The following is a 23,987-nucleotide window of genomic DNA, read 5'->3' on the forward strand; positions in this document are numbered from 1 at the left end:
CTCTCGTTTTAACAATAAATGAAAATAGCTGTGCAGCGATATTCCCCATCCAACGGGATCCGGCACCTCTCAGGTTTGACTTTGTTTGTTCCGGCACCTACAACAACCACCCGAGCCACTTCCTGTTCACTCCGCTACCATCCAGAAGACGAGGTCAGTACAGGTGCATCAAAGCTGGGACCGAGAGACTGAAAAACAGCTTCTATCTCAAGGCAATCAGACTGTTAAACAGCCATCACTAACACAAAAAGGCTGCTGCCTACTTACAGACTAGAAATCATTGGCTACTTTAATAAATGGATCACCAGCCACTTTAATAATGTTTACATATATTGCATTACTCATCTCATATGTATATACAGTATTTTATACCATCTATTGCATCTTGCCTATGCCGCTCTGTTGTTGCTCATCCATATATGTATATATTCTTATTCCTTTACTTAAATTTGTGTGTATTAAGTAGTTGTTGTGGAATTGTTAGATATTGCTGCACTGTCAGAACTAGAAGCACAAGCATTTTGCTACACTCACAATAACATCTGCTAACCATTACCTCTCGTGACATGATTTCTGAATTATTTCACTGTTTGCACTGTAGACATTCTAATAAACACGATCAGAATTACATCAAGTTGCCTCCTAGAAAGACCATCATGTAAAAGCTTAGTGATCTTTCTATGTTGTCATCCTATCCTGCCACACTGATTCCAGACCTGCTCTCTTATTTGTACATAGAGGTTATGGGGAGGGTCAGTGGGGTGTCTAACTGATCTTGACACAGGTCTTGGTAGTGGTGGTCAGTTAGTGAAGAGGTCCCTACATAATCACATAATTTGAATGAATTAGCACCTTGGAGAGTGCTGTCCGTTTTACCACCATAGATTGTAGGCTATTTGGCTGCTACTTTGTGTTTGACACTATTTTTCTCAATCTGTTTTGGTATCCCAGAGCCCCCTGGACAACCCCCTCAACCTGTCTCTGGCCCACACTCCAGTACAGTAGGTGGCGGTAATGCACCATAACTTTGGATGCCAACCGCCGATAAACCCTTCCGAAGAAGACCGTCCGTTTTGTTTAAATTAGCAGCCGGATTTTTTTTTAATACTCTTCAATTATTTATGTAGAAACAAAACTTTCTAAACGGATTTTTTTCTCCAAATTATCGAAAGTGGAAAGGTACGTATTTGTTTGAAAGACGTTTCAATGGGTTGTTGCATTTAATTTATAGCTAGAAATATTTCATTGTAATACCCCAGGCAAATTCTAAGATACTAATTAAATTAACTTTAGTTAGTTGGCTAAATTAGCTGTAATTTAGCTTATGTTTTTCAAGTCTAACAGTAGTTTTTAATTGTATGTTGCAGTGGAATGTTATTCGTTAAACAATATAACTTGCCAACGTTATCACAAGAAATAAAGTAGGAAGTATTTGCATGTGCCATGGTGTACATTTGCCCCACTGATGTTGCGTTTTTGAGAAGGTTCGTGGTAGGATGACCACGTTTAAAATACCCAAATGCGAGACAACTGGAGGATTTTACAGGACCGTGTAGTTTCAAGTTTTAATGTCACAAGTTCAGGGAAATGCTTTTCTTGTAAATCTCAACAATGCTGTCATTGATAACAATGTAATACAAAAAAAATAACAACTATATCTACGCTGTTTAAAAGTTTAGGGATGGATACTGGCTCGTTAGAGGTAGATATGTTAACGTGATTTATGCATCAGGATATATAGTACCAGTCAGGTTTGGACACACCTACTCATTCAAGGGTTTTTCTTTATTTTTGACATTATAGAATAATCGTGAAGACATCAACTATGAAATAACACATTGAGTCTTCTTCGAAGTAGCCAACCTTTGCCTTGACATCTTTGCACACACTTGGTGTACTCTCAATCAGCTTTATGAGGTACTCACCTGGGATGCATTTCAATTAACAGGTGTCTTTTTAAGTTAATTTGTGGAATTTCTTTACTCCGTAATGCGTTTTAGCCAATCAGTTGTGTTGTGACAAGATAGGGGTGATTTACCAAGTAAGGTCATCTTCTGTATAAGACCAAGTCCATATTATGGCAAGAACCGCTCACATAAGCAAGAGAAACAACAGTCCATTACTTTAAGACATGAAGGTCAGTAAATCAGGAACATTTCAAGAACTTTTAAAGTTTCTTCAAGTGCAGTTGCAAAAACCATCAAGCGCTATCATGAGGACCGGCACAGGAATAGAAGACCCAGAGTTACTTCTGCTGCAGAGGATAAGTTCATTAGTTTCCAGCCTCAGAAATTGCAGCTCAAATAAATGCTTCATAGAGTTCCAGTAAGTTACTTATCAACATCAACTGCTCAGAGGAGACTGTAAATCAGGCCTTCATGGTCAAATTGCTGCAGAGAAACCACTACTAAGGGACACCAATAATAAGACACTTGCTTGGGCCAAGAAACACAAGCAATGGACATTCGACAGGTGGAAATTTGTCCTTTGGTCTGATTTGTCAAACTGGGAGATTTTTGGATACAACTGTCTTTGTGAGACGCAGAGTAGGTGAACGGATTATCTTTGCATGTGTGGTTCCCACCGTGAAGCATGGAGGAGGTGTGATGGCATGGGGTTTCTTTGCTGGTGACTGTAATTTTATTTTTGAATTGAAGTCACACTTAACCAGCATGGCTACCACAGCATTCTGCAGCGATGCGCCATCCCATCTGGTTTGTGCTATCATTTATTTTTCAACAGGACAATGACCCAACACACCTCCAGGCTGTGTAAGGGCTATTTGACCAAGAAGGAGAGTGATGGAGTGCTGCATCAGATGACCTGGCCTCCAGTCACCTCACCTCAACCCAATTGAGATGGTTTGGTATTAGTTGGATCTCAGAGTGCCGGAAAATAATCAGCCAACAAGTGTTCAGCATATGTAGTCTAGTCTATAAGTGTAGCTATGTGCGTGTGAGTACATGATTTCAGTGACATGTTGGAGTATCAGTGTGTGTGTGTGTGTGTGTGTGTGTGTGTAGGGCCCTGTGACAGCATAGGTGGTGCAAAAGGAATAATAAAATAGAGGTCAACTCCAATAGTAAGTGCATCTATTTAGCAGTCGTGGCCTGTAACCTACAGTGTAACCCTCCCCGCTCACGCACAAATACCTCTTATGGTGTAGTAGCAATGTTTTAGGTGCCGGAGAGCAATACAAATGTAAATGACGTCATCGCTTCACGGCTGCCTATATGCCCACACAAAGTCGCAAGACACCAAGTTGCCTCAAACACCTATATTAGGCATATCTAATTTAAAAATAGGGCCATGGCATCATCACTGAATCGTAAATGATAATTCTTCACGTTTTTACCATCCAAATGGATCATTTGATCTCATTCAGTTTCATGGGAAATTTAAATCTTCTTGAATGACTTAACACCTTCTGCTCACAAAAACAAACTACACTGAACTTAAATATATAAATGCAACAATTTAAATGATTATACTACGTTACAGTTCATAGAAGGAAATCAGGAAATGTAAATAAATTCATTAGGCCCTTGTGTCCTAAACGTCCAAAACACAAATTCTTATGAGATATGTTATTTGGAATACTAATTAAACATTGATCTTCCAAGACATTGATTCAGCTTTGATCTAAACCAGGGATGGGCAACTTCGATGGGGGTGGGGGCCACAAAAAAAAAGAAACTCATGAGTGGCATTATTGGCTTGTGGGTCTATGTACCCACATTGCGAGCAAAACATTTTTAGCAGCCCCCATTGTGACAGTGAAGAGTTCTAATGTGTTACCAAGTAATTAGGCGTCACTCTAAAGCGGGAAGGTGGAATAAACGAGTCAGGAGTAGGTTTTCTGATTGAACACGGTTCTCTATTGAGGGTATTTTGTCAACAAAAACATTCTAACATGAAAAATCCTTCAAGGAAAAACACACATCTTCTTCTCCAGATGAAACAAGAACACAATAGGATAATCTTTAAACTACAACAAACATAAATCACGGGTTTGTCACCATCTTCGTGGTTCATTCAGCACAGCTTCTCTCTCTGGTGGCCATCTTCCAGAGATAGTTTTCCCCCTCTCTGCTGGTTCCATTCTCTCTTTTATAGGGGAAGGAGAGTATCTCATTATACCGTCAGCTGCTTAATTGACTCTGGTTACCTTGTCTCCCATAATTGAGCCCAGCCTGAGTGGTCCTTCCACATATGGACCCCGGACCAGGCACCGTCTTGGTCGCGTCGGGACAGCGCGTCTGCATTCCCGTTCCTCGATCCGGCCCTGTGGATGACATGGAAAGAGAACGGTTGTAAAGACAAAAACCATCTGGCTATTCTGTTGTTATTGTTTCTCTTACCAGCCATCCACGTGAGGGGCGCATGGTCAGTAACTAATGCAAACCTCCGACCCAGTAGGTAGTACCGGAGATAATCGAGGGCCCACTTGATGGCTAGGCGGTGCATACCTCTGCTGCTGAGTTTCCTATTGAAGAGAATCGGCTTCTCTGCTTCACCTTCACCCTCATACGGCCCCGAGCCCTGTATAAGACAATGAACTCTTGTTGCCTGTGACATGGAAAGGCCTCTTCCGTTGTCTTTCCACTCTACCTGGTTTGCAGGTTTTTCCTGATGAGGTTTGTGAGGGGTTTGGTGCATATCCCGGGATAAAACGGCGATAATATCCTGTTATCCCTAAGAAGGCCCGACCGTCTGCTTGGTCCGGGGTAGGCCAGTCACGAATTGCCCTGGTCTTCTCTGCCTGCGGGCGTATTTTCCCATTCCCCACGGTATACCCCAGGTATTCTATCGGACAGGCCCAGGCAGCATTTATTTGGATTGGCTTCACAAACTCACGAGCACCTATCGCAGGAGGTGACTATCCCATTCGTCTATGTACGCTACTCTGATGGGGCCGTAGAATGGCATCCATGAGGCCAGGTTGCAGCAAATCCTCACATACTGGAAAAGCCCCTCTGGGGTGGCGAAGGCCGTCTTTGGGCGATCCTCCGGAGCCACCGGCACTTGCCAATAACGTCAAATCCAGGGTAGTGATGAACTTGGCCTTTCCTAAGCGCTCCAAGAGTTCATCCACACGGGGCATGGGGTACGCATCGAATGTAGAGATGGCATTCACGCCCCTAAAGTCGTTGCAGAGTCTCATACTACCATCGGCTTTGGGGACCAGGACTATGGGACTGGACCACTCGCTCGTCGAGGGCTCGATCACGCCCATCCTCAACATCTCCCTCACCTCTTTCTTAGCGATGACTCGGCGAGCCTCAGGAATCCTGTAAGGGCGGATATGTGCCGGGTTCAGTGTGGATATGGTGGAACAGGACATCTGTTTGTCCTGGGAATGGAGAGAATATTCGACCAAAGTTCATAATCAGCTTGTCTAGCTGTCTTTTTGGCCACGGCGCACCTGTGGTAGAGCCTCTTTTTCTTTGCCCTCCAGGGCCATTTCCATGGTACGTCTTCAGCAGGTTTATGTGATAGAGTTGGACCTTCTTCCTCCTGTCAGGTTGCTTTGAGGTAATTGACCGGTGAGACCCTTTTCATTACCTCGTAGGGCCCCCTCCACTGCGCCAGCAAGCGATGTTCGGCCGTGGGCACAAGCACCATCACTTTCTCTCCACGGTGAACTCACGGGGGTCGCAGATTTATCATAGGCCCGGCCTTGGGTCCTTTGGGCCTTCTCCATATGCTCCTTGACTATGGGCCACACTGCTGACAGGCGGTCTCTCATCTGTTCTATTGTAGATCGAAAGGGGCATGGTTGGGTCTCCCAGGTCTCCTTGGCTAAGTCGAGGATTCCTCGACAGGGTCTGCCATAGAGCAATTCAAACGGAGAGAATCCAGTGGATGCCTGGGGTACTCTCGCAGGGCAAACATTGTGTGGGAGAAGCATGTCCCAGTTTTCCCGTCTCGGGACACCACTCTTCTCAACATGCTTTTAATTGTTTTGTTCAAGCGTTCACACAACCCATCTGTTTGAGGGTGGAATATGCTTGTACGTATCTGTTGAACCTGATATAACCGACACAAGTCCTTCATCAACCGGGACATGAACGGGGTTCCTTGCGGTTAAGATAGTCTTGGGAAGGCCCACACGAGAGAACATCAGGAATAACTCCTTGGCAATTCCCTTTGACGACATGTTACGTAGGGGTATGGCCTCCGGGAACTTGGTAGCATAATCTATAACCACTAGGATGTACTCGTGTCCTCTGGCGGATTTTGGGAGGGGTCCTACGAGGTCCATAGCTAGCGTTCAAAGGGAGTCTCTATGATGGGGAGAGGAAGGAGGTGTGGCCGTGGGGCTGTACGTTGACATTGATCACACGTCTTACAATACCTGGCCACATCTCGGGTGACACGGGGAGAATCTCTGCATGATTCTGTCAATCGTCTTGTCTCGTGCCAGGTGTCCTCCTAGGACGTGGGAATGGGCTAACTGTAGAACTGTATCCCTGTATGGTCTGGACCCAGTATAAGAGACCCCGCCTGATTGCATAGTAAGGAAGAGGGGGCTCACCTGATCCGTCGACGTTCCTTCCGTCGATCACCTTCACCTTCCTCATGGCCTCCCTTAGGTCTGGGTCTCTATGCTGCGAGGTGAACTGTCCCTTTAATTCCTGGGGCAGGTCACAGTAGAGGGATGTGGAGGTTGTTCCACATCCCCATCAGGGGAGACCGAGGAGAATCCCTTCAGGTTCCCTCCTCGGATGGAGCTTCAAATATATCCCTTAGTGCCTGGTTGCTCCTTCCTTCCTGCGTTGTGTATAACCCTTCACAGGTGTCTTCATCGGTGGTTTCCTGGAATATCTGTCGTAAACGTTGGTTCGCATTTCTTCCTCTGCTGTAGAGGACGAGGACGCCTACGTCTCCTTGTAGTACTACTACCTCGGGCTTGGAGATTCTCTTCTTTCCTGTCCCCCTTCTTCCCGTGCATAACGTCATCTCGAAGCTCCTTATATAGGGGACAGTCTCTCCCGATCAATAATGGCACCTTCAGCTGGGGCACTTTCCCTGCCCTGACTGTACACCTTCCTTTTGGAGTGAGAATAGGCAGATTCACCGTGGGGTAATAGTGGGTGTCTCCATGGATACAGGATACGGCTACTTTGTCTGGTAGCAGTGTGGCGGTGGTCACCATCCGCTCCTCTACTAACGTAACCATACTTCCCGAGTCGAGAATAGCTACCACATCTTGTCCTTCAACTCGCACCGGAATCTCTGAGGCTGGGGCTATCTCTGCTAACCAACAATGTTGATCCTGCCCCTCAAAACGGGATGTGTGGGGGTAGGCAGTGATCCGTGACCATGGGCTCATCCTTGCTAGGACATTGTGGGGCATAATGGTTGGGAGACTGACACTTATAACACCACCCGGCTGTGTGGTGGCTGACTTCTCCCACCTCCTGGAGGGGCTTGGACGTTTCGGTGGCGGGTGCCGGGGTGAGTCACGGGATTGGAAGACTCCTTCCGTTCCTCCTTGTCACTTTTTAACAACTCCCCTGTAGACCGATATGTTTCCACCGCCTGGGCTATGTCGTCGGCTGACAACGGGTTGGCTTGCCCCACAACCCTTTTAAGTCACTGGGTAATTCTCTCAATATCTTGTCCACTACGAGAGTCTCTATCACATGTCCTACTCCCTTTCCAGGTTCTAGCCACTGTTTCGTCAGTCGTATTAAGGCGAAGATCTGGGCACGGACGGGTTGATCAGCTGTATAGGTCCATTGATGGAACTTTACAGCCCTATCTCTGGCAGTCAGTTGGTACCGGGACAGGATCTCGGTTTTTAGTCGCCCATAGTGGCTTCGCGGGAATCCAGGTCAAAATAGGCTTCCTGAGCCACCCCGGTCAAAAGAGGAGCTAATGCGCTAGCCCATTCTGTGGGCGGCCACTCTTCCAAGAAGGTCATGAGAAAGGCCTCAATATCATCCTCCTTGGAGAGACGAGGTAAGATGGCGTGAGCAGCCGCTCTTGGCCTAACTGTAGGTTCTTCTCGTCGACTCAGCTGTTGTTGCAGGAGTTCTATGGTTGTCTGCTGTGCCGTGATCAATTGTTGTAGTAGGGCGTTATCCATCGTTCTTGAATGGTTCCTCCGGGTCTTCTGGAAGAATATTAATTTACTCACTTATCCTTGTGTCACTCGTCCACCTAATGCCCGCATCCTCCACCAATGTGAGCGTACCAAGTAATTAGGCGTCACTCTAAAGCGGGAAGGTGGAATAAACGAGTCAGGAGTAGGTTTTTCTGATTGAACACGGTTCTCTATTGAGGGTATTTTGTCAACAAAAACATTCTAACATAATCAATGAAAAATCCTTCAAGGAAAAACACACATCTTCTTCTCCAGATGAAACAAGAACACAATAGGATAATCTTTAAACTACAACAAACATAAATCACGGGTTTGTCACCATCTTCGTGGTTCATTCAGCACAGCTTCTCTCTCTCGGTGGCCATCTTCCAGAGATAGTTTCCCCCTCTCTGCTGGTTCCATTCTCTCTTTATAGGGAAGGAGAGTATCTCATTAGTACCGTCAGCTGTGCTTAATTGACTCTGGTTACCTTGTCTCCCATGCTTTGTTGGGCTACTATCCATGAGCCCAGCCTGCCCTCTAGTGGTCCTTCCACAAATGTTAATTTCCTTCAATTCTACACATGTTGCCATGGGGCGGAGGCAAATGTCTGCAGTTTCTGATAATTGATGATCAATGGACCCCACCAGGGTTGGTAATTGGACCACGCTTACTACCAGTTTGGTAAATTAGCTGGCTGCTAGATTAGATCATCTAAGACATTTTGCTGACATGGACTTGTTGAATGACTGTTTTGGTGCCGGAGAGCTCGTGCGCTATGTCTAATATTTAAAAAAGTATTGTGGTATTGCTCGCCTGAGGTATTCTATCTACCAAGAGAGTTCACATCTATATTATTCGTAGCTGTCTATTTCCCACCATAAACCAATGCTGGTACTAATACTGCACTCAACCAGCTGTATAAGGTCATAAGCAAACAAGAAAAAGCTCATCCTGAAGTGGCGCTCCTAGTGGCCGGGGACGTTAATGCAGGCAGACTGAAATCCGTTTTACCTCATTTCTACCAGCAACTGGATCCTTGACTTCCTGACGGGCCGCCTTCGGGTGGTAAGGGTAGGCAACAGTCCTCTCCAACAGTCCTCTCCTGTTCACCCACGACTGCGTGGCCAAACACGACTCCAACACCCTCATTCATTTTGCTGATGACACAAGTGTATCTGATCACCAACAACGATGAGACAGCCTATAGGGAAGAGGTCAGGGACCTGGCAGTGTGGCACAAGGACAACAATCTCTCCCTCAATGTGAGCAAGACGAAGGAGCTGATCGTGAACTACAGGAGACGGTGGACCGATCAGGCGCCTGTTAACGTCGACTGGGCTGTAGTGGAGCAGGTTGAGAACTTCAAGCTCCTTGGTGTCCACATCACGTTGGTTGACAAGAGGGCACGACAACCTAGTTTTGAATGGCCTGTCAGCAATAAACTTGAGACATTGTATCAACTATTAACTTGGGTCCAGCCTGAAGCTGGTGTTTAAACTGTTCCAGAGTCAGTGCTCTCCAGACAGACACACAGCTTTAGGCTATTTGCTCAAGGGGTAAGTGATCCTGCAGGCCTTTTTTGACATTTCTACCAGATCAGAGCATGACCCCCCCCCCCTTTTCATGCTGAGTGGTTATCGAAAGGGAGAGTGACCCCCCCCGCCCCCTTTTCACGCTGAGTGGTTATCGAAAGGGTGAGTGACCCCCCTCCCCTTTCACGCTGAGTGGTTATCGAAAGGGCGAGTGACCCCCCCCTCCCCTTTCACGCTGGGTGGTTATCGAAAGGGAGAGTGACCCCCCTCCCCTTTCACGCTGAGTGGTTATCGAAAAGTGACCCCCCTCCCCTTTCACGCTGAGTGGTTATCGAAAGGGAGAGTGACCCTCCCCCTTTTCACGCTGAGCGGTTATCGAAAGGGAGAGTGACACCTCCCCTGAAAGGGAGAGCGCTGGAAAGATTTTTCTAATAGTCCACGTTGAGGACCTATTGTCATTCTCAGTGGATGTAAAAACATACTTATTTTACTTTTTGAGGTGAAGAAAAAATGACTTTGAGAAGCTCCACAGAGATGGTGAGTTACGACAATCATAAATACTATCAAATCCCCAAATGGGCACATTTTATAGACCTACAGTTGCACGCAAGCCAGGTAGTGCATATATTTGCCACTGCTCGATTTAAAAATAAAACATCTTGGTCCACCAACAACCGATCGGAATGGGTCAGCCCTGAAACATGCTATATACATTTCAGACACGGTGTGTTTTACATTGAGTTATTTTTAGTCTTCAGCTTCCCTCAACCCTTCCCATCGTTCTCTGAATACCATCCAATGTATTTGTGCCTTATATTTTTAAACTGCTGTGATGTTGCACAGAAGTTCTGAACCTTCCTATTCTCAGTGTTTTACAGATTGTAAATTAAATAAACATTTTTGCTAACAGTATTATATTATTGATTTTTGACTGACATTTCAAATCACCCAGCAGAGTTGGCTCCACTTAAATGTTGCAATACATCAGCCATGCTTGAATCTGTGACTAAAAACAAGCTACATATGGACAGTACCAAAACAAATGATTTCTCTGTGACTAAAAACAAGCTACATATGGACAGTACCAAAACAAATGATTTCTCTGTGACCAAAAACAAGCTACATATGGACAGTACCAAAACAAATGATTTCTCTGTGACTAAAAACAAGCTACATATGGACAGTACCAAAACAAATGATTTCTCTGTGACTAAAAACAAGCTACATATGGACAGTACCAAAACAAATGATTTGAATGTTCTGTCTTTTCGCAGCTAAATCTGCTGGGATGGTTGTATTCCAAATATCGAACATTCTATTGGTTGCAGGACTTTTGTATAATTTTAAATTGAAAACCTAAAGTTTTGAATCTGGTGTTTTTGTATCAGTTCATAAACCATGTGGCATGGAATTGGTACATCTTTGTCTTCCCAACTATTTTGCAATTATGGCACAGCTGTACCTTTTTGGGGGTCTTTGAAATGAAATTTGCTATACTAGTTTTATTCATTTTCTTTTAACCAGTTTTTGTCTTTAGTGGAGGACTAACAAACAAGTTCCTTTCCCCCTTCATTTTTACATTAATGCTGGTTGTAATTTGGGGTATAGGAGACATTTCCATATTTATGTTAGCTGCATGTGTGACAACTCCACCAGTCCTATTTATGATATAATTTTAAAAGATTATGCTGTTTAATCCCCCCCACCCAAAATGTTAAATTTATCAATGAGTATATTTGAGTTTAACAATTTGTTGCAACCAACTTTTATATGGCTTGTTTTAAAAATAGTTGCTATTTTGGGGATTATTTAATTTTCAAATAACAAAGTGAGAAGTTGTAATCTGAATAAAGGGGGAGAACCAGTTTGGATTTAAGTGTGACTTTTGTATGACTGAAACCTTTAGTGAGAGGTCTCATGCTTTAATATTCAATTTCTGTCTTCTGAATTCATATTCATTATAATAAATAGGCCCAGTTAATTTTGTTTGGCTTGCCATTCCAAATAAAATATAATTAAATAAAAAACACATTGCTAGGTGTAGGCAAGGCCATAAGTAGAAAGGTAAACTGGGATATGACTAAAGAGCTTATCAGGGTGATTTCTCCACAAATACACAGGTATTTTCTTTTCCATGGTAACAAGATCTTATAAAAAATATTTTTATTAGGATTTATTGTAGAGATCATTTTCTTTCAGGATTTGAATAGGACATTAATGTTTGGTTGCGGGACAAAGGGACAAAATGCCTGACTGTCCCGCACAATCCGGGACAATGTCACCCTGGTAAGTGGGTGACCCCTCCCACTTCCTGCTAGTGTGCCCATCTTTCATTGTTCATATGGAGGCATTTGCAGTTAGTTGACTGGTTTGGGAAACATTTGCTATCCTATTTAAACATGAACTGTTCTGGCTATCCATGTATAGCAGAAAAATTTTGTAGGCTATGTCTTTTCTTCATTCTTTCACCAGATCCAGGATGAACCGAGCATCCAGCAGTAGGCTCTCTGAGCTCCCTCAAAGAGTTGAAAGCAACAGAATGAGCGTGGTTTATGCAACACCGCAGAGGTTAGTGTTCAAACGAACGTCAATGGAAGTTGCTTTATGGGATATGTATTTGCTAATACAGTGAGCATATCAATATTTGTTCACAGCAAACAATCCTTCGGAAAGTTGAACATTCCTAAACCCCAGTCTGTCACATCCGAGAGAAGAACCAGCTTTTTTGGTAGTCGGTAAGTCCCTACACTGAAGAAAATACCATGATACATCTAGTTCTCTATCACTGTCACCATGCGAGACAAAGACTATTCCTGTTAGTGAATCCATATGATTGGGAGACATTTCCCACTGCCAAGTTCAGTGGTTCCCAACTCCAGTCCTCGAGTCCCTCAGACAGAACAGGTTTTTATTGTAGCTCTGGACATGTTCACATTGCAGGCCTTACTGCTCCAATCAGTTTTGTTTTTCAATTCTTTTTTCTAATAGTGACCTTCCAAACAGCAAGTTAAAAGTGAACAAATTGGATTTGTGTGTTCTGACAGCCTTCATTTACTGACATGGCTATGCTAGTTGTCATAGTAACAGTGGTTGTGCACAGTGGTGTAAGCTGATTGGTGGTGGCGCTTGTGCTTCCTATCACTTAGAAGTTATGTATGGAATCAATATCATGCCAAATGTAAATCACTATCCACAAACACCTTTTTGATTTGTATTTGTAAATCGATATATTGCATTAGAATTATTTTATGACTAGATATGCAGGTCATTTCCAAGGGCCTTAATAAAAATTACTGCCATAAAGATTTTCACATAGGAGAGATATGCGCAAACATGACAGATATGGCATAAGAAGAAATGTTCTCACACATAGAAAGCGATTTCTAGACGTCGTTGGCAGCCTCTCGTTTGGCATTGTTGATGTCTGCTTTTCAAGGATGCAGAAATTATAGTATGTTACCCATAGTATGTTACCCATAGTATGTTACCCATAGTATGTTACCCATAGTATGTTACCCATAGTATGTTAACTCAAATCAAATGTATTTATATAGCCCTTCGTACATCAGCTGATATCTCAAAGTGCTGTACAGAAACCCAGCCTAAAACCCCAAACAGCAAGCAATTCAGGTGTAGATGCACAGTGGCTAAAAACTCCCTAGAAAGGCCAAAACCTAGGAAGAAACCTAGAGAGGAACCAGGCTATGAGGGGTGGCCAGTCCTCTTCTGGCTGTGCCTGGTGGAGATTATAACAGAACATGGCCAAGATGTTCAAATGTTCATAAATGACCAGCATGGTCCAATAATAATAATAAGGCAGAACAGTTGAAACTGGAGCAGCAGCATGGTCAGGTGGACTGGGGACAGCAAGGAGTCATCATGTCAGGTAGTCCTGAGGCATGGTCCTAGGGCTCAGGTCCTCCTCTGAGAGAGAGAAAGAAAGAGAATTAGAGAGAGCACAGTTAAATTCACACAGGACACCGAATAGGACAGGATAACTACTCCAGATATAACAAACTGACCCTAGCCCCCCGACACAAACTACTGCAGCATAAATACTGGAGGCTGAGACATGTTAACCATAGTATGTTACCCATAGTATGTCCAACGTAAATAATCGAAGCCCTAGATTACTCTATTTGCAAAACTATTGCTGTGGACACCCGTTTGTCACCCATATAGGTGAATTAGCAGGCCAGTGTGATGGCACCACTAAATGTGAAGGATATGCCATCTATTGTAAATGATTATAATCGATCCGCTGTCTCATGTTGCACAGACGATGAGCATCAAGGAGACATAAGTGTTCCTGAGGCCTCCAACCATTTCTCCAGTAGAGGCATGCGAAAGGTAGAGGGGAGGTGTAGGATATGGGATCAGACTTTATAACGATAGTGCTTCCTTCCTCGCCTCAATCTGGGTTTGAACAAGGGACGCCCTGCACACATCGACAACAGTCACCCTCTTAGCATCGTTACCTCTCGCTCCAATAAAACCGCCGTTTTTGCAGATTAAGTGAAACAACTACTTCAAGGTCTCAGAGCGAGTGACGTCACGGATTAACACGCTATTAGCGCGCACCTCTAACTAGCTGGCCATTTCACACCGGTTACACTCACCCCCTTCGCAGGCTCCTTTTCCGCATCAACCAGTGATCTATGTCAACAGCATCCATGGGATCGACTTTTTTTCAACGACAACATCGCTTTTTACGCGTGAGAACTTTTTGTCGTTATGGCGTTTTACTGAAGGCCCTTGGAAATGACCTGCATATCTTCAGTTATATAAAAAAAAATCTAATGTAATGATTTACAAATCAAAAGGTGTTTGTTTGTGGAATGGTGATTTATATTTGCATGATATTGATCCCACAGTTATGTAGCAAAATCTACGGTGAAAAGAAAGCGTGCCTGTGTTGTTTCACAGTTGCTTTGAATGTTCAAAATCATAGTGTCAGAACACCATTTTTAAATCCTCAAAGGACAAGGTGATCCCTCTTTCAGAACAAGTCCTTTTTGGCTAGCCACATAATTCAACTAACTAGTTAGGTAGATGATTAGTGCTATAGCACATTCACTCATTTGTTATTAAACAATTAAAAAGCTAGTTATCTACCACATGTTCTTGTCAAAACTCTCAGACGAAATAGCAAATAACAAGATATGCCAAACAACAGTTGTAAAACCACGAGGGCAAATCATTCAGACACATCATGGCCAGGAATCAGATTTGTGACTTGAAATGTCTGCTACCATGTGCTGTTTGACTGTTCAGGCTGCAGGAAAGTAACATATATTTGAATCAGATATGCAAAAAAAATGGATTTGAGTCACTTCAATGTGAACCAGGCTTATGTGGTACCATGAATGCTAAAAATCTGATGAACTCTTTTCAGGACCAGTGGGACTGGCATGGCTCGCAACAGCACCTTTGGTGGTACAGAGAAGATGAAGGATCCCCGGCCCTTACACGATAAGGCCTATGTTCAGCAGTGCATCAGACAGTTGTGTGAGGTAAGGATTCCTAATATACGCACATTATAAAGTATCTCAGAGTAGGAGTGCTGCTCTAGGATCAGTTGTCACTTTTACATCCTCATGAATAAGATTCTATGACCTTTGGGGGGTCTGGTCCTAGATCAGCACTCCTTCACAAAGACGCATAATTTCCCTCGTTCTCCTCTAGTTTCTGTCAGAGAAGGGCTTTCCGGGTTCAATGTCAGTCAAGTCTCTCCAGTCGCCCTCCACCAAGGAGTTCCTAAAGATCTTTGAGTTCATCTACTGCCTCCTGGACCCCACCTTCCAAATGCCCACCTCCAAAGTGGAGGAAGAGGTCCCCAGGATTCTCAAAGACTTGGGGTAAATAGTGGTTAGAGTGTTGGGCCAGTAATCGAAAGGTTGCTGCATCGATTCCCTGAGCCAACAAGGTAAAAAATATATATATCTGTCGTTCTGCCCCTGAACAAGGCAGTTAACCCACTGTTCCCAGGTAGGCTGTCGTTGTAAATAATAATTTGTTCTTAACTGACTTGCCTAGATAATGGTTACATTATTTTTTTTTTAAATGAGCTCATTCTGCCGTACATGTTAAAAAGGGTCTGTGTCCCAAATGGCATCCTATGGGCCCTGGCCAAAGGTATTGCCCTATATAGAGAATATGGTGCTATTTGGGACTCAGGTGTGATCATTTGCTGTTTGCATCTGGTTTTTGTACGCTAGCCCATTCCTCATTCTATGATACTGACTGTATATTTCTGATGGCAGGTATCCATTTGTTCTCTCCAAAAGTTCCATGTACTCTGTGGGGGCGCCACATACATGGCCACAGGTCTTGGGGGCTGTTGTCTGGCTCATCGATACTGTGAAGGTGGGTATTAGTACAGCAGAATACTACCTAATCTCTAAGCTCATTAATAACATTAACTGTCTAAATGAAGGTTTGAATAATGAATGTTTATAACAACATTTTTTTATCAGGATCCCCATTAGCCGACGCCAATGGCGACCACTCGTCTTACTGGGCTTCTACATAACGAAATCCTTGACAATTTACATATTTAAAAACATGTATTGTGTGTGCATCTATTAGTTACACTTGTCAATACGTGAACAACAACGTTAGGTCACATGGGGCAGAGGCCTTGTGCTGTGAACGGTGACTTTATTTTTGAAACCAGGTTTTGTTGTTCACTTGCGCCATGTAAGATGGGAGTTCCATGCAGTCGGGGCTCTGTATAATACTGTATGTTTCCTTGAATTTGTTCTGGTTGTTTTGCAGGTCTTTTGCTGTATGAGTGATCAGGACCTGCTCTTTGCTGATTTCTCTGACGGAAGCACTGAGATTGAGGACGGGGTTGAGTTCAACAAGGTACAGAAACAACTTACTCACAACAAAACCATTTAGGATGTTAGGTTTCTATTTGACCCTGGACGCTCCCTTCCGTTTCTAGCTCTTTCTGGACTACACCGCTGAAACTTACAACAAGTTCATGCAAGGAGCGGATACGTTTGATGAAGAGGATGCAGATTATCTTGCTAAACTAAGTAAGCAGTGATGACAAAGTCATTGTTTTTAATTGTGAGTTGTGCCTTTTCCTTCCAAATGAACACATAAAAAAATAACCAGCAACAAGCGCATAAAACGCCAACTTTATATTTACAGAGAGACTTTACAACGTTGACGAAGGGCTTCTCGCATCCATGGAGGAGAAGTACAGGATTCTGAGTGATGAGGTTGAACGACTGGAGAAAGAAAGTCAAACGGTTTGTCCTTTTAATCTAAGGTCTGTATATACAGTGCATTCGGAAAATATTCCACATTTTGTTCTGTTACAGCCTAATTATCAAATGTATAAAATATTTTCCCTCATCAACTTACACACAAATACCCCATAGTGACAAAGATGAACATTTTTATGTGTTAACTTGGACTCCCAAGTTGTGGTAATTTCAATTGATTGGACATGATTTGGAAAGGCACACACCTGTCTATATAAGGTCCCACAGTTGACAGATCAAAAATCAAGCCATGAGGTTGAAGGAATCGTCTGTCATGCACCGAGACAGGATTGTGTCGAGGCACAGATCTGGAGAAGCGTACCAAAAAATTCATAATTCTTAAATGGAAGACACAAAGACTCTTCCTGGAGCTTGCTTCCCGGCCAACATGAGCAATCGGGGGAGAAAGGGGCCTTGGTCCAGAGTTCCTCTTTGGAGATGGGTGAACCTTCCAGAAGAACACTCATCTCTGCAGCACTCCACCAATCAGGACTTTATGGTAGAGTGGCCAGATGGAAGCCACTCGTCAGTAAAAGGCACATGACAGCCCGCTTGGAGTTTGCCAAAAGGCACCTGAAGTCTGTCAGACTATGAGAAACAAGATTCTCTGGTCTGATGAAACCAAGATCTGAAATATTTGACCTGAATGCCAAGCGTCACGTCTGGAGGAAACCTGGCACTATCACTACGGTGAAGCATGGTGATGGCAGCATCATGCTGTGGGGATGTTTTTCAGCGGCAGGGACTGGGAGACTAGTCAGGATCGAGGGAAAGATGATCAGAGAAAAGTACAGAGAGGTCCTTGCTGAAAACCTGTTCAGGACCTCGGACGAAGATTCACCTTCCAACAGGACAACAAGCACACAGCCAAGGCAACGCAGGAGTGGCTTTGGGCAACACGTCTCTGAATATTCTTCAGTTGCCCGGACTTGAACCGGATAGAACATCTCTGGAGAGACCTGAAAATAGCTGTGCAGTGATGCTCCCCATCCAACCTGACAGAGCTTGAGATGATCTGCAGAGAAGAATGGGACAAACTAACCAAATAGAGGTGTGCCAAGCTTGTCGTGTCTCGCTGCCAAAGGTGCTTCAACAAAGTACTGAGTAAAGGGTCTGAATACTTATGTGAATGTGATATTTCAGTTTTTTATTTAGCAAAAATTTGCTGCAATTGATAGAAATTGTGTTTGCTTTGTCATTACAGGGTGTTGTGTGTATTTTGATGAGGGGAATAAACAATTTAATCTATTTTAGAATGGAACAAATGTGGCAAAAGTCAAGTGGTCTGAATACTTTCCGAATGCACTGTATTTATAGATTTTTACAAGTGTACCTCGACGAAATATTGTACACATCTCACCTAGTTTAAGCAGTCGATGAGCTGTAAACGTGCCAGTTACGTTTGAACAGAGCAAATTTGATTCACTATATTTGTAACCATTGTATTCACTTTGGTGCAGGACCGATTGATGGTCAAAAGAACGGAGAAAGTCAAACTTCAGACAGACCTGCAGAAGCTGCAGAGTTATCGCAGTAACCTGGAGTCTTTCAAAGCCAACCTGGAGAACAAAGCCTCTGGATTGGCCGAGGAGCTGGAAGCATCGGGTAAAAAACCATGACCAAACATTGCTACTCTCGTGGTTTAGCTGGTCTTGCGGTATTGATGCAGCCTCCAGGACACTTTTCTCTTTCTAAAGTGTCTGTATATGTGGTCTACCACCCTTAGACACATCTCTCTCTGTCCCCACTTCCTCTCGTTCCCTGTTTAAACAAAATGTGAAAATCCATTATACCTTTTTAAAAATTGCTACTCTCCTGGAAATCCTGAAACGTTGTCCTGTGTAGGACTGCAAGTGGAGACCTTAAAACAGGAGGAGTCCCGGCTCCAACACATCTTGTCCACCCAGAAGTTCACTCCCGCGGACATTGAGAGGATCAACTGGGAGAAGAGGGAACTGCAGCAGACCATCAACAGCCTGAGCAAGAGCCTGGAGCAGGCCGAGCAGCACATGTGGAACGAGGAGATCGCTCTGGCCAAGGCCAAGGAGACGGTAAGGAACAGGATGCTGGCCTGATACGACTGCATTCTATACTCATCTGTCTGGTAAATAAAGGCTCAATAAATATATTTTTTTAAATGACTAGCTAGCTATGAGCCAGTGCTGAACAGTCTTCTCAGTCTTAACCACTGCTAATGATTTAGGCCGAAGTAAAGCTGGCCGAGTACCACAAGCTTGCCCGCAAACTGAAGCTCATCCCTGTGTCTGCCGAGAACGCATGCGGCCACGACTTTGAGATCAGGACCTCCACAGAATACGGACCGTCCACCATGGCTCAATGCAGAACACAGATTCAAGTATGGCGATTTAGTTCTCATCCAACAATCGCTTTATTACAACAGGTGTGTGTTGTATCTGGACCTAATTCTGTAGCTTATTCTCTACAGCAACTACTGAGGAAACTGATCACTGATGTGGACGAGGAGTGTAGTCGACTGACAGACATGAAACTAAGCCTGGAGGAGTCCATAGAACAGGTACCGAGACATTTCACTGTGTTTCTTAGAAGTCCGAAGGTTTTGTCCCATTTCTAGGGTGTTTTTTTTCTTAACATGGGTCTTTTTCTCTTTCAGGTGAATTCCAATATTTCCGATAAAGCGAATGACTTGAAACAACTGAGAGAGCAAATCCGTAGGCTCGACGAGCAGCTCGAACAAGACATGCAGGTGGGTTATATTTTCAATATTACAAATGTTTGAATATTGTATACAGGAACCCATCTGAAAAATTGCTTCACAGGCTAGTCATTTATTGATCAGGAAGTGAATCATTGGTCCATCCAAGGTTTTCCTATACAGCTCATTGTCTGATAAGGACCATAATGGAAACAGCTTTTCTTGTTCTCCTCATATCAAATTGTATTAGTCAGATGCGCCGAATACAACCGGTGTAGTCCTTACAGTGAAATGCTTACCGACGAGCCCCTAACCGACAGTGCAGTTTTAAAAAATCCAGATAAGAATAAGAGATAAAAGTAACAAGTAATTAAGAGGAGCAGTAAAAAATATCAATATATATACAGGGGGGTCCCGGTACAGAGTCAATGTGGGGGGCACCGGTTAGTTGAGGTAATATGTACATGTAGGTAGAGTTATTTAAAGTGACTATGCATAAATGACAACAGGGAGTGGGAGGGGGGCGATGTGAATAGTGTGTGTAGCCATTTGACTAGATGTTCAGGAGTCCTATGACTTGGGGGTAGAAGCTGTTTAGAATCCTCTTGGACCTAGACTTGGTGCTCCGGTACTGCTTGCCGTGTGGTAGCAGAGAGAACAGTCTATGACTAGGGTGGCTGGAGTCTTTGATAATTCAGGGCCTTCCTCTGACACTGCCTGTTATAGAGGTCCTGGATGGCAGGAAGCTTGGCCCCAGTGATATACTGGGCCGTTCGCACTACCCTCTGTAGTGCCTTGTGGTCAGATGCCGAGCAGTTGCCATACCAGGCAGTGATGCAACCAGTCAGGATGCTCTCGATGGTGCAGCTGTAGAACCTTTTGAGGATCTGAGTACCCATGCCAAATCTTTTCAGTCTCCTGAAGGGGAATAGGTTTTGTCGTGCCTGCTTCACTACTGTCATGGTGTGGTTGGACCATGTTAGTTTGTTGGTGATGTGGACACTAAGGTGTGTGTGTGTTACCTACTCTTACTTGAAGCTCTCAACCTGCTCCACTGCAGCCCTGTCTATGAGAATATGGGTGTGCTCTGTCCTCTTTTTGCTGTAGTCCACAATCATCTCCTTTGTCTTGAACACGTTGAGGGAGAGGTTGTTGTCCTGGCGCCACACGGCCAGGTCTCTGACCTCCTCCCTATAGACTGTCTCGTTGTTGTCGGTGATCAGGCCTCCCACTGTTGTGTTATCGGCAAATGTAATGATGGTGTTGGACTCGTGCCTGGTCGTGCAGTCATGAGTGAACAGGAAGTACAGGAGGGGGCTGAGCACGCACCCCTGAAGAACCCCTGTGTTGAGGGTCAGCGTGGCGGATGTGTTGTTACCTACCCTTACCACCTGGGGGTGGCCCGTCAGGAAGTCCAGGATCCAGTTGCAGAGGGAGGTTATTAGTCCCAGAGTCCTTAGCTTATTGATGAGCTTTTGAGGGCACTATGATATTGAATGCTGAGCTGTCCTCAATGAATAGCATTCTCACATAGGTGTTCCTTTTGTCCAGGTGGGAAAGGGCAGTGTGGAGTGCTGCCATGACCAACCTTTCAAAGCACTTCATGGCTACAGACGAGAGTGCTATGGGTTGGTAGTCATTTAGCCAGGTTTACCATAGTGTTCTTGGGCACAGGCACTATGGTGGTCTGCTTAAAACATGTTGGTATTACAGACTCGGACAGGGAGAGAATGAACATGTCAGTGAAGACACTTGCTAGTTGGTCAGCACATGCTCGCAGTACACGTCCTGGTAATCCGTCTGGCCCTGCGGCCTTGTGAATGCTGACCTAAGGGTCTTACTCACATCGGCTGCAGAGTGTGATCACACAGTCTTCTGGTACAGCTGGTGCTCTGATGCATGTTTCAGTGTTATTTGCCTCGACGCGAGCATAGAAGTAGTTTAGCTCTCCTGGTAGGTTCATGTCACTGGGCAGCTCTCGGCTGTGCTTCCCTTTGTAGTCTGTAATGGTTTACAAGTCCTGCCACATCCGACGAGCGTCAGAGCCGGTGTAGTAAGACTCAATCTTATATTGGATTTCTTATAAGTTTCCAAGTTAGAGTCCCGCTCCTTGAAAGTAGCAGCTCTAGCCGTTTGCTCAGTGCGGATGCTGCCTGTAATCCATGGTTTCTAGTTGGGGTATGTACGTACGGTCACTGTGGGGACGCCGTCATCGATGCACTTATTGATGAAGCCATTTATTTTAAATGTATTGTTTACACATCTGTGGTTAAATTATGTTTTTATCATTTAGAAGAATGACATCCCTCTCTCTGTGGTGTGTGTGTGTGTGTGTGTGTGTGTGTGTGTGTGTGTGTGTGTAGGACATGGCCCATGAGGAGCAGAAGTGGTCTGCTGAGATGGAGTCTGTGGAGACTCACCGCAAGCTGCTGGAGAAGAAGGTGACCCTGGGCTATGATGAGTCGGTGGAGCAGCTGAAAGCTGCACAGCAACAGTGAGTAGTGCTCCTTCTACCAATTATTTTGGACCAAATCACAATGGATGAGGGCTACAGGGCTTAGTTTCAAGTTTTATTGTCACGGGCACAACTACAGTGAAATGCCTTTCTTTCCTGACTGACATTGCAGTAATCAATATCAGTAGTAAAAATATTATACTAATGTAAAGTAGGAAAAAAACACACAAGAAATAGAACCATGAATAACATGAGACAGTAAATAAGCTACTTTTTATATACAGGGTCAGTTCCAATACCATATTTACAATGTGCAGAGATACAAGGGTTAAACTAGTGTCCTGTCCAGGGGGTGTGCTTGTACATCAAGCTGCCTCACACAACAAAAACAGGAGATATGCTCTTGTCCTAAGAGCCGTTCTGGCCCGGACATTGATACTTTATTTACGTACGGTATGTTTAGGGCTTTACAATTATTTCACAACCACATGAAGTTTGTTTTCATTGTTCATATCTAAAAATAGACCCCCCACCACCACCACCACCACAGTATTTGTCTTTCTACTCCACAGGTACCATCTTGTCCTGCAAGAAACCAATGAAGAGCGGCGGACTGTGGTTAACAACCTTGCCAGTGTGTTAACCACGGCTGCCAACCACCTGTCCATTGTAGAGGTCAGTCTCCATCTTGCCTCTAACCTGTCGTTAACAAAGCCACTGACCCCGTGCACATCTCGTCTTTATTTAAATATGTATTTTATTCCTTGCCTTGATATTCCTTTTTACAATAACAACTTGATTTGACAATGACTGAGCCTGAAATTCACATTGTGATCGTTTCCAGAAATTCTTAGAGGATCAACACAAGCGAGTAGACAGGGTGTACGCGGAAGCTTTCCGGGAGGACGAGGTGGACATTCAGAAGATGAAGGACATTATGGAGAGCTTCATCGCTAAAGTAAATAGCATGTAGTTCCATGCTTTACTATAAAAGCTGACATGAGCTCTAACTCTTTACTTGGTTATTCCATTCATTCCATTAGAACCATCCCAGCGGGCAAAACTTGGTTTAGTGACGTTGTGACAACAGAAACTATCATTGACAACCAGTTTTGCCTGTTGGGATGAGTGCAGCTTTTCTTCTCTTCTAAGTGACGTCTTTACTGACCACGGTGAGCAGAACATCAGTTCCAAAGGGCCGCACCATCTTCTGCAGTTTCCCTGGTCACTGCTCTAAAGCATTGGGAACTTGTGAGACCAGATGGGAAGACTGTATTGGGTGCTGGTAGAAAACATGTTTCAATAGGAGTTTTACTTTGTTCAAGTACCCCTGGGTTAGATAATGGGTGTTAAACCTCTTTGTAAGGTATTTTAATGTTGTCTTGTGGTGGTTCTCATAGCAGCCACTAGAGGGCAGTGTAAAACTAGATTTAAAATACAACCGTTTCTGGTTGCGTGAAATTTATATTATGGTTATTTGTTTTTCGCTGCAGTTTGTGATGCTTTAAATAAAGATACGTATCCCCAATATTTCCATGTTTGTTTTTTGCCAGTCATACTTATTCAGATATAGACACATTACGCACTCATAACAACAGTGTCTAGTCCATGCAATACGAGGTCCTTTTGTAGCTCAGTTGGTAGAGCATGGCGCTTGTAACGCCAGGGTAGTGGGTTCGATTCCCGGGACCACCCATACGTAGAATGTATGCACACATGACTGTAAGTCGCTTTGGATAAAAGCGTCTGCTAAATGGCATATATTATTATTATTATTATAAACTACGGCCTAAATAGTTTGTTGGTTTGTACCTACATTTACTTCTTCCTCTTAGACCCACTTACTCAGTCAGACATACTCTAGGCTGCACCACATAATGAAATGGAACAGGACTATTATTTTGGGTCTCTATGGTGTATTCAGGGAATCGGGTAATCTCTGGTAGTGAAGTGA

The 23,987-nt window shown here is 44.0% G+C and overlaps 2 protein-coding genes across 2 annotated transcripts in view; both read left to right on the forward strand.

Annotated features, from left to right (window-relative positions):
- LOC118392854 (kinetochore protein NDC80 homolog) overlaps positions 1 to 23,563 on the forward strand; it is a 49,689-nt gene extending 26,126 nt beyond the window's left edge. The window contains exon 18 of the mRNA XM_052461072.1: positions 23,186 to 23,563. Coding sequence (XP_052317032.1) covers positions 23,186 to 23,188 — 3 coding nt within the window. The 3' untranslated portion in view covers positions 23,189 to 23,563. The remainder of the gene's footprint in view (positions 1 to 23,185) is intronic.
- Positions 1,096 to 23,563, forward strand: LOC118383102 (kinetochore protein NDC80 homolog). Its single transcript, XM_052461073.1, has 17 exons — positions 1,096 to 1,179; positions 12,100 to 12,195; positions 12,282 to 12,362; positions 15,023 to 15,140; positions 15,313 to 15,485; positions 15,891 to 15,993; positions 16,405 to 16,494; positions 16,577 to 16,670; positions 16,789 to 16,889; positions 18,365 to 18,509; positions 18,750 to 18,955; positions 19,108 to 19,260; positions 19,351 to 19,440; positions 19,537 to 19,629; positions 21,942 to 22,072; positions 22,606 to 22,708; positions 22,878 to 23,563. Exons 2-17 carry the CDS (start codon positions 12,107 to 12,109, stop codon positions 23,004 to 23,006), a joined length of 1,899 nt encoding a protein of 632 aa, XP_052317033.1. The 5' UTR covers positions 1,096 to 1,179; positions 12,100 to 12,106; the 3' UTR covers positions 23,007 to 23,563.
- Positions 23,564 to 23,987: the final 424 nt, after the last annotated feature.

The sequence above is a fragment of the Oncorhynchus keta genome, chromosome 14, assembly GCF_023373465.1.
Source record: "Oncorhynchus keta strain PuntledgeMale-10-30-2019 chromosome 14, Oket_V2, whole genome shotgun sequence".
Classification (NCBI taxonomy): domain Eukaryota; kingdom Metazoa; phylum Chordata; class Actinopteri; order Salmoniformes; family Salmonidae; genus Oncorhynchus; species Oncorhynchus keta.

Bases quoted from the DNA above. Each gene is read 5' to 3' on its own strand.
- LOC118383102 (XM_052461073.1), top strand. From the start codon at position 12,107: ATGAACCGAGCATCCAGCAGTAGGCTCTCTGAGCTCCCTCAAAGAGTT. The intron at 16,495-16,576 runs GTACAGAAACAA...TTCCGTTTCTAG, and splicing joins ACGGGGTTGAGTTCAACAAG to CTCTTTCTGGACTACACCGC. The intron at 18,956-19,107 runs GTAAGGAACAGG...CTAATGATTTAG, and splicing joins TGGCCAAGGCCAAGGAGACG to GCCGAAGTAAAGCTGGCCGA.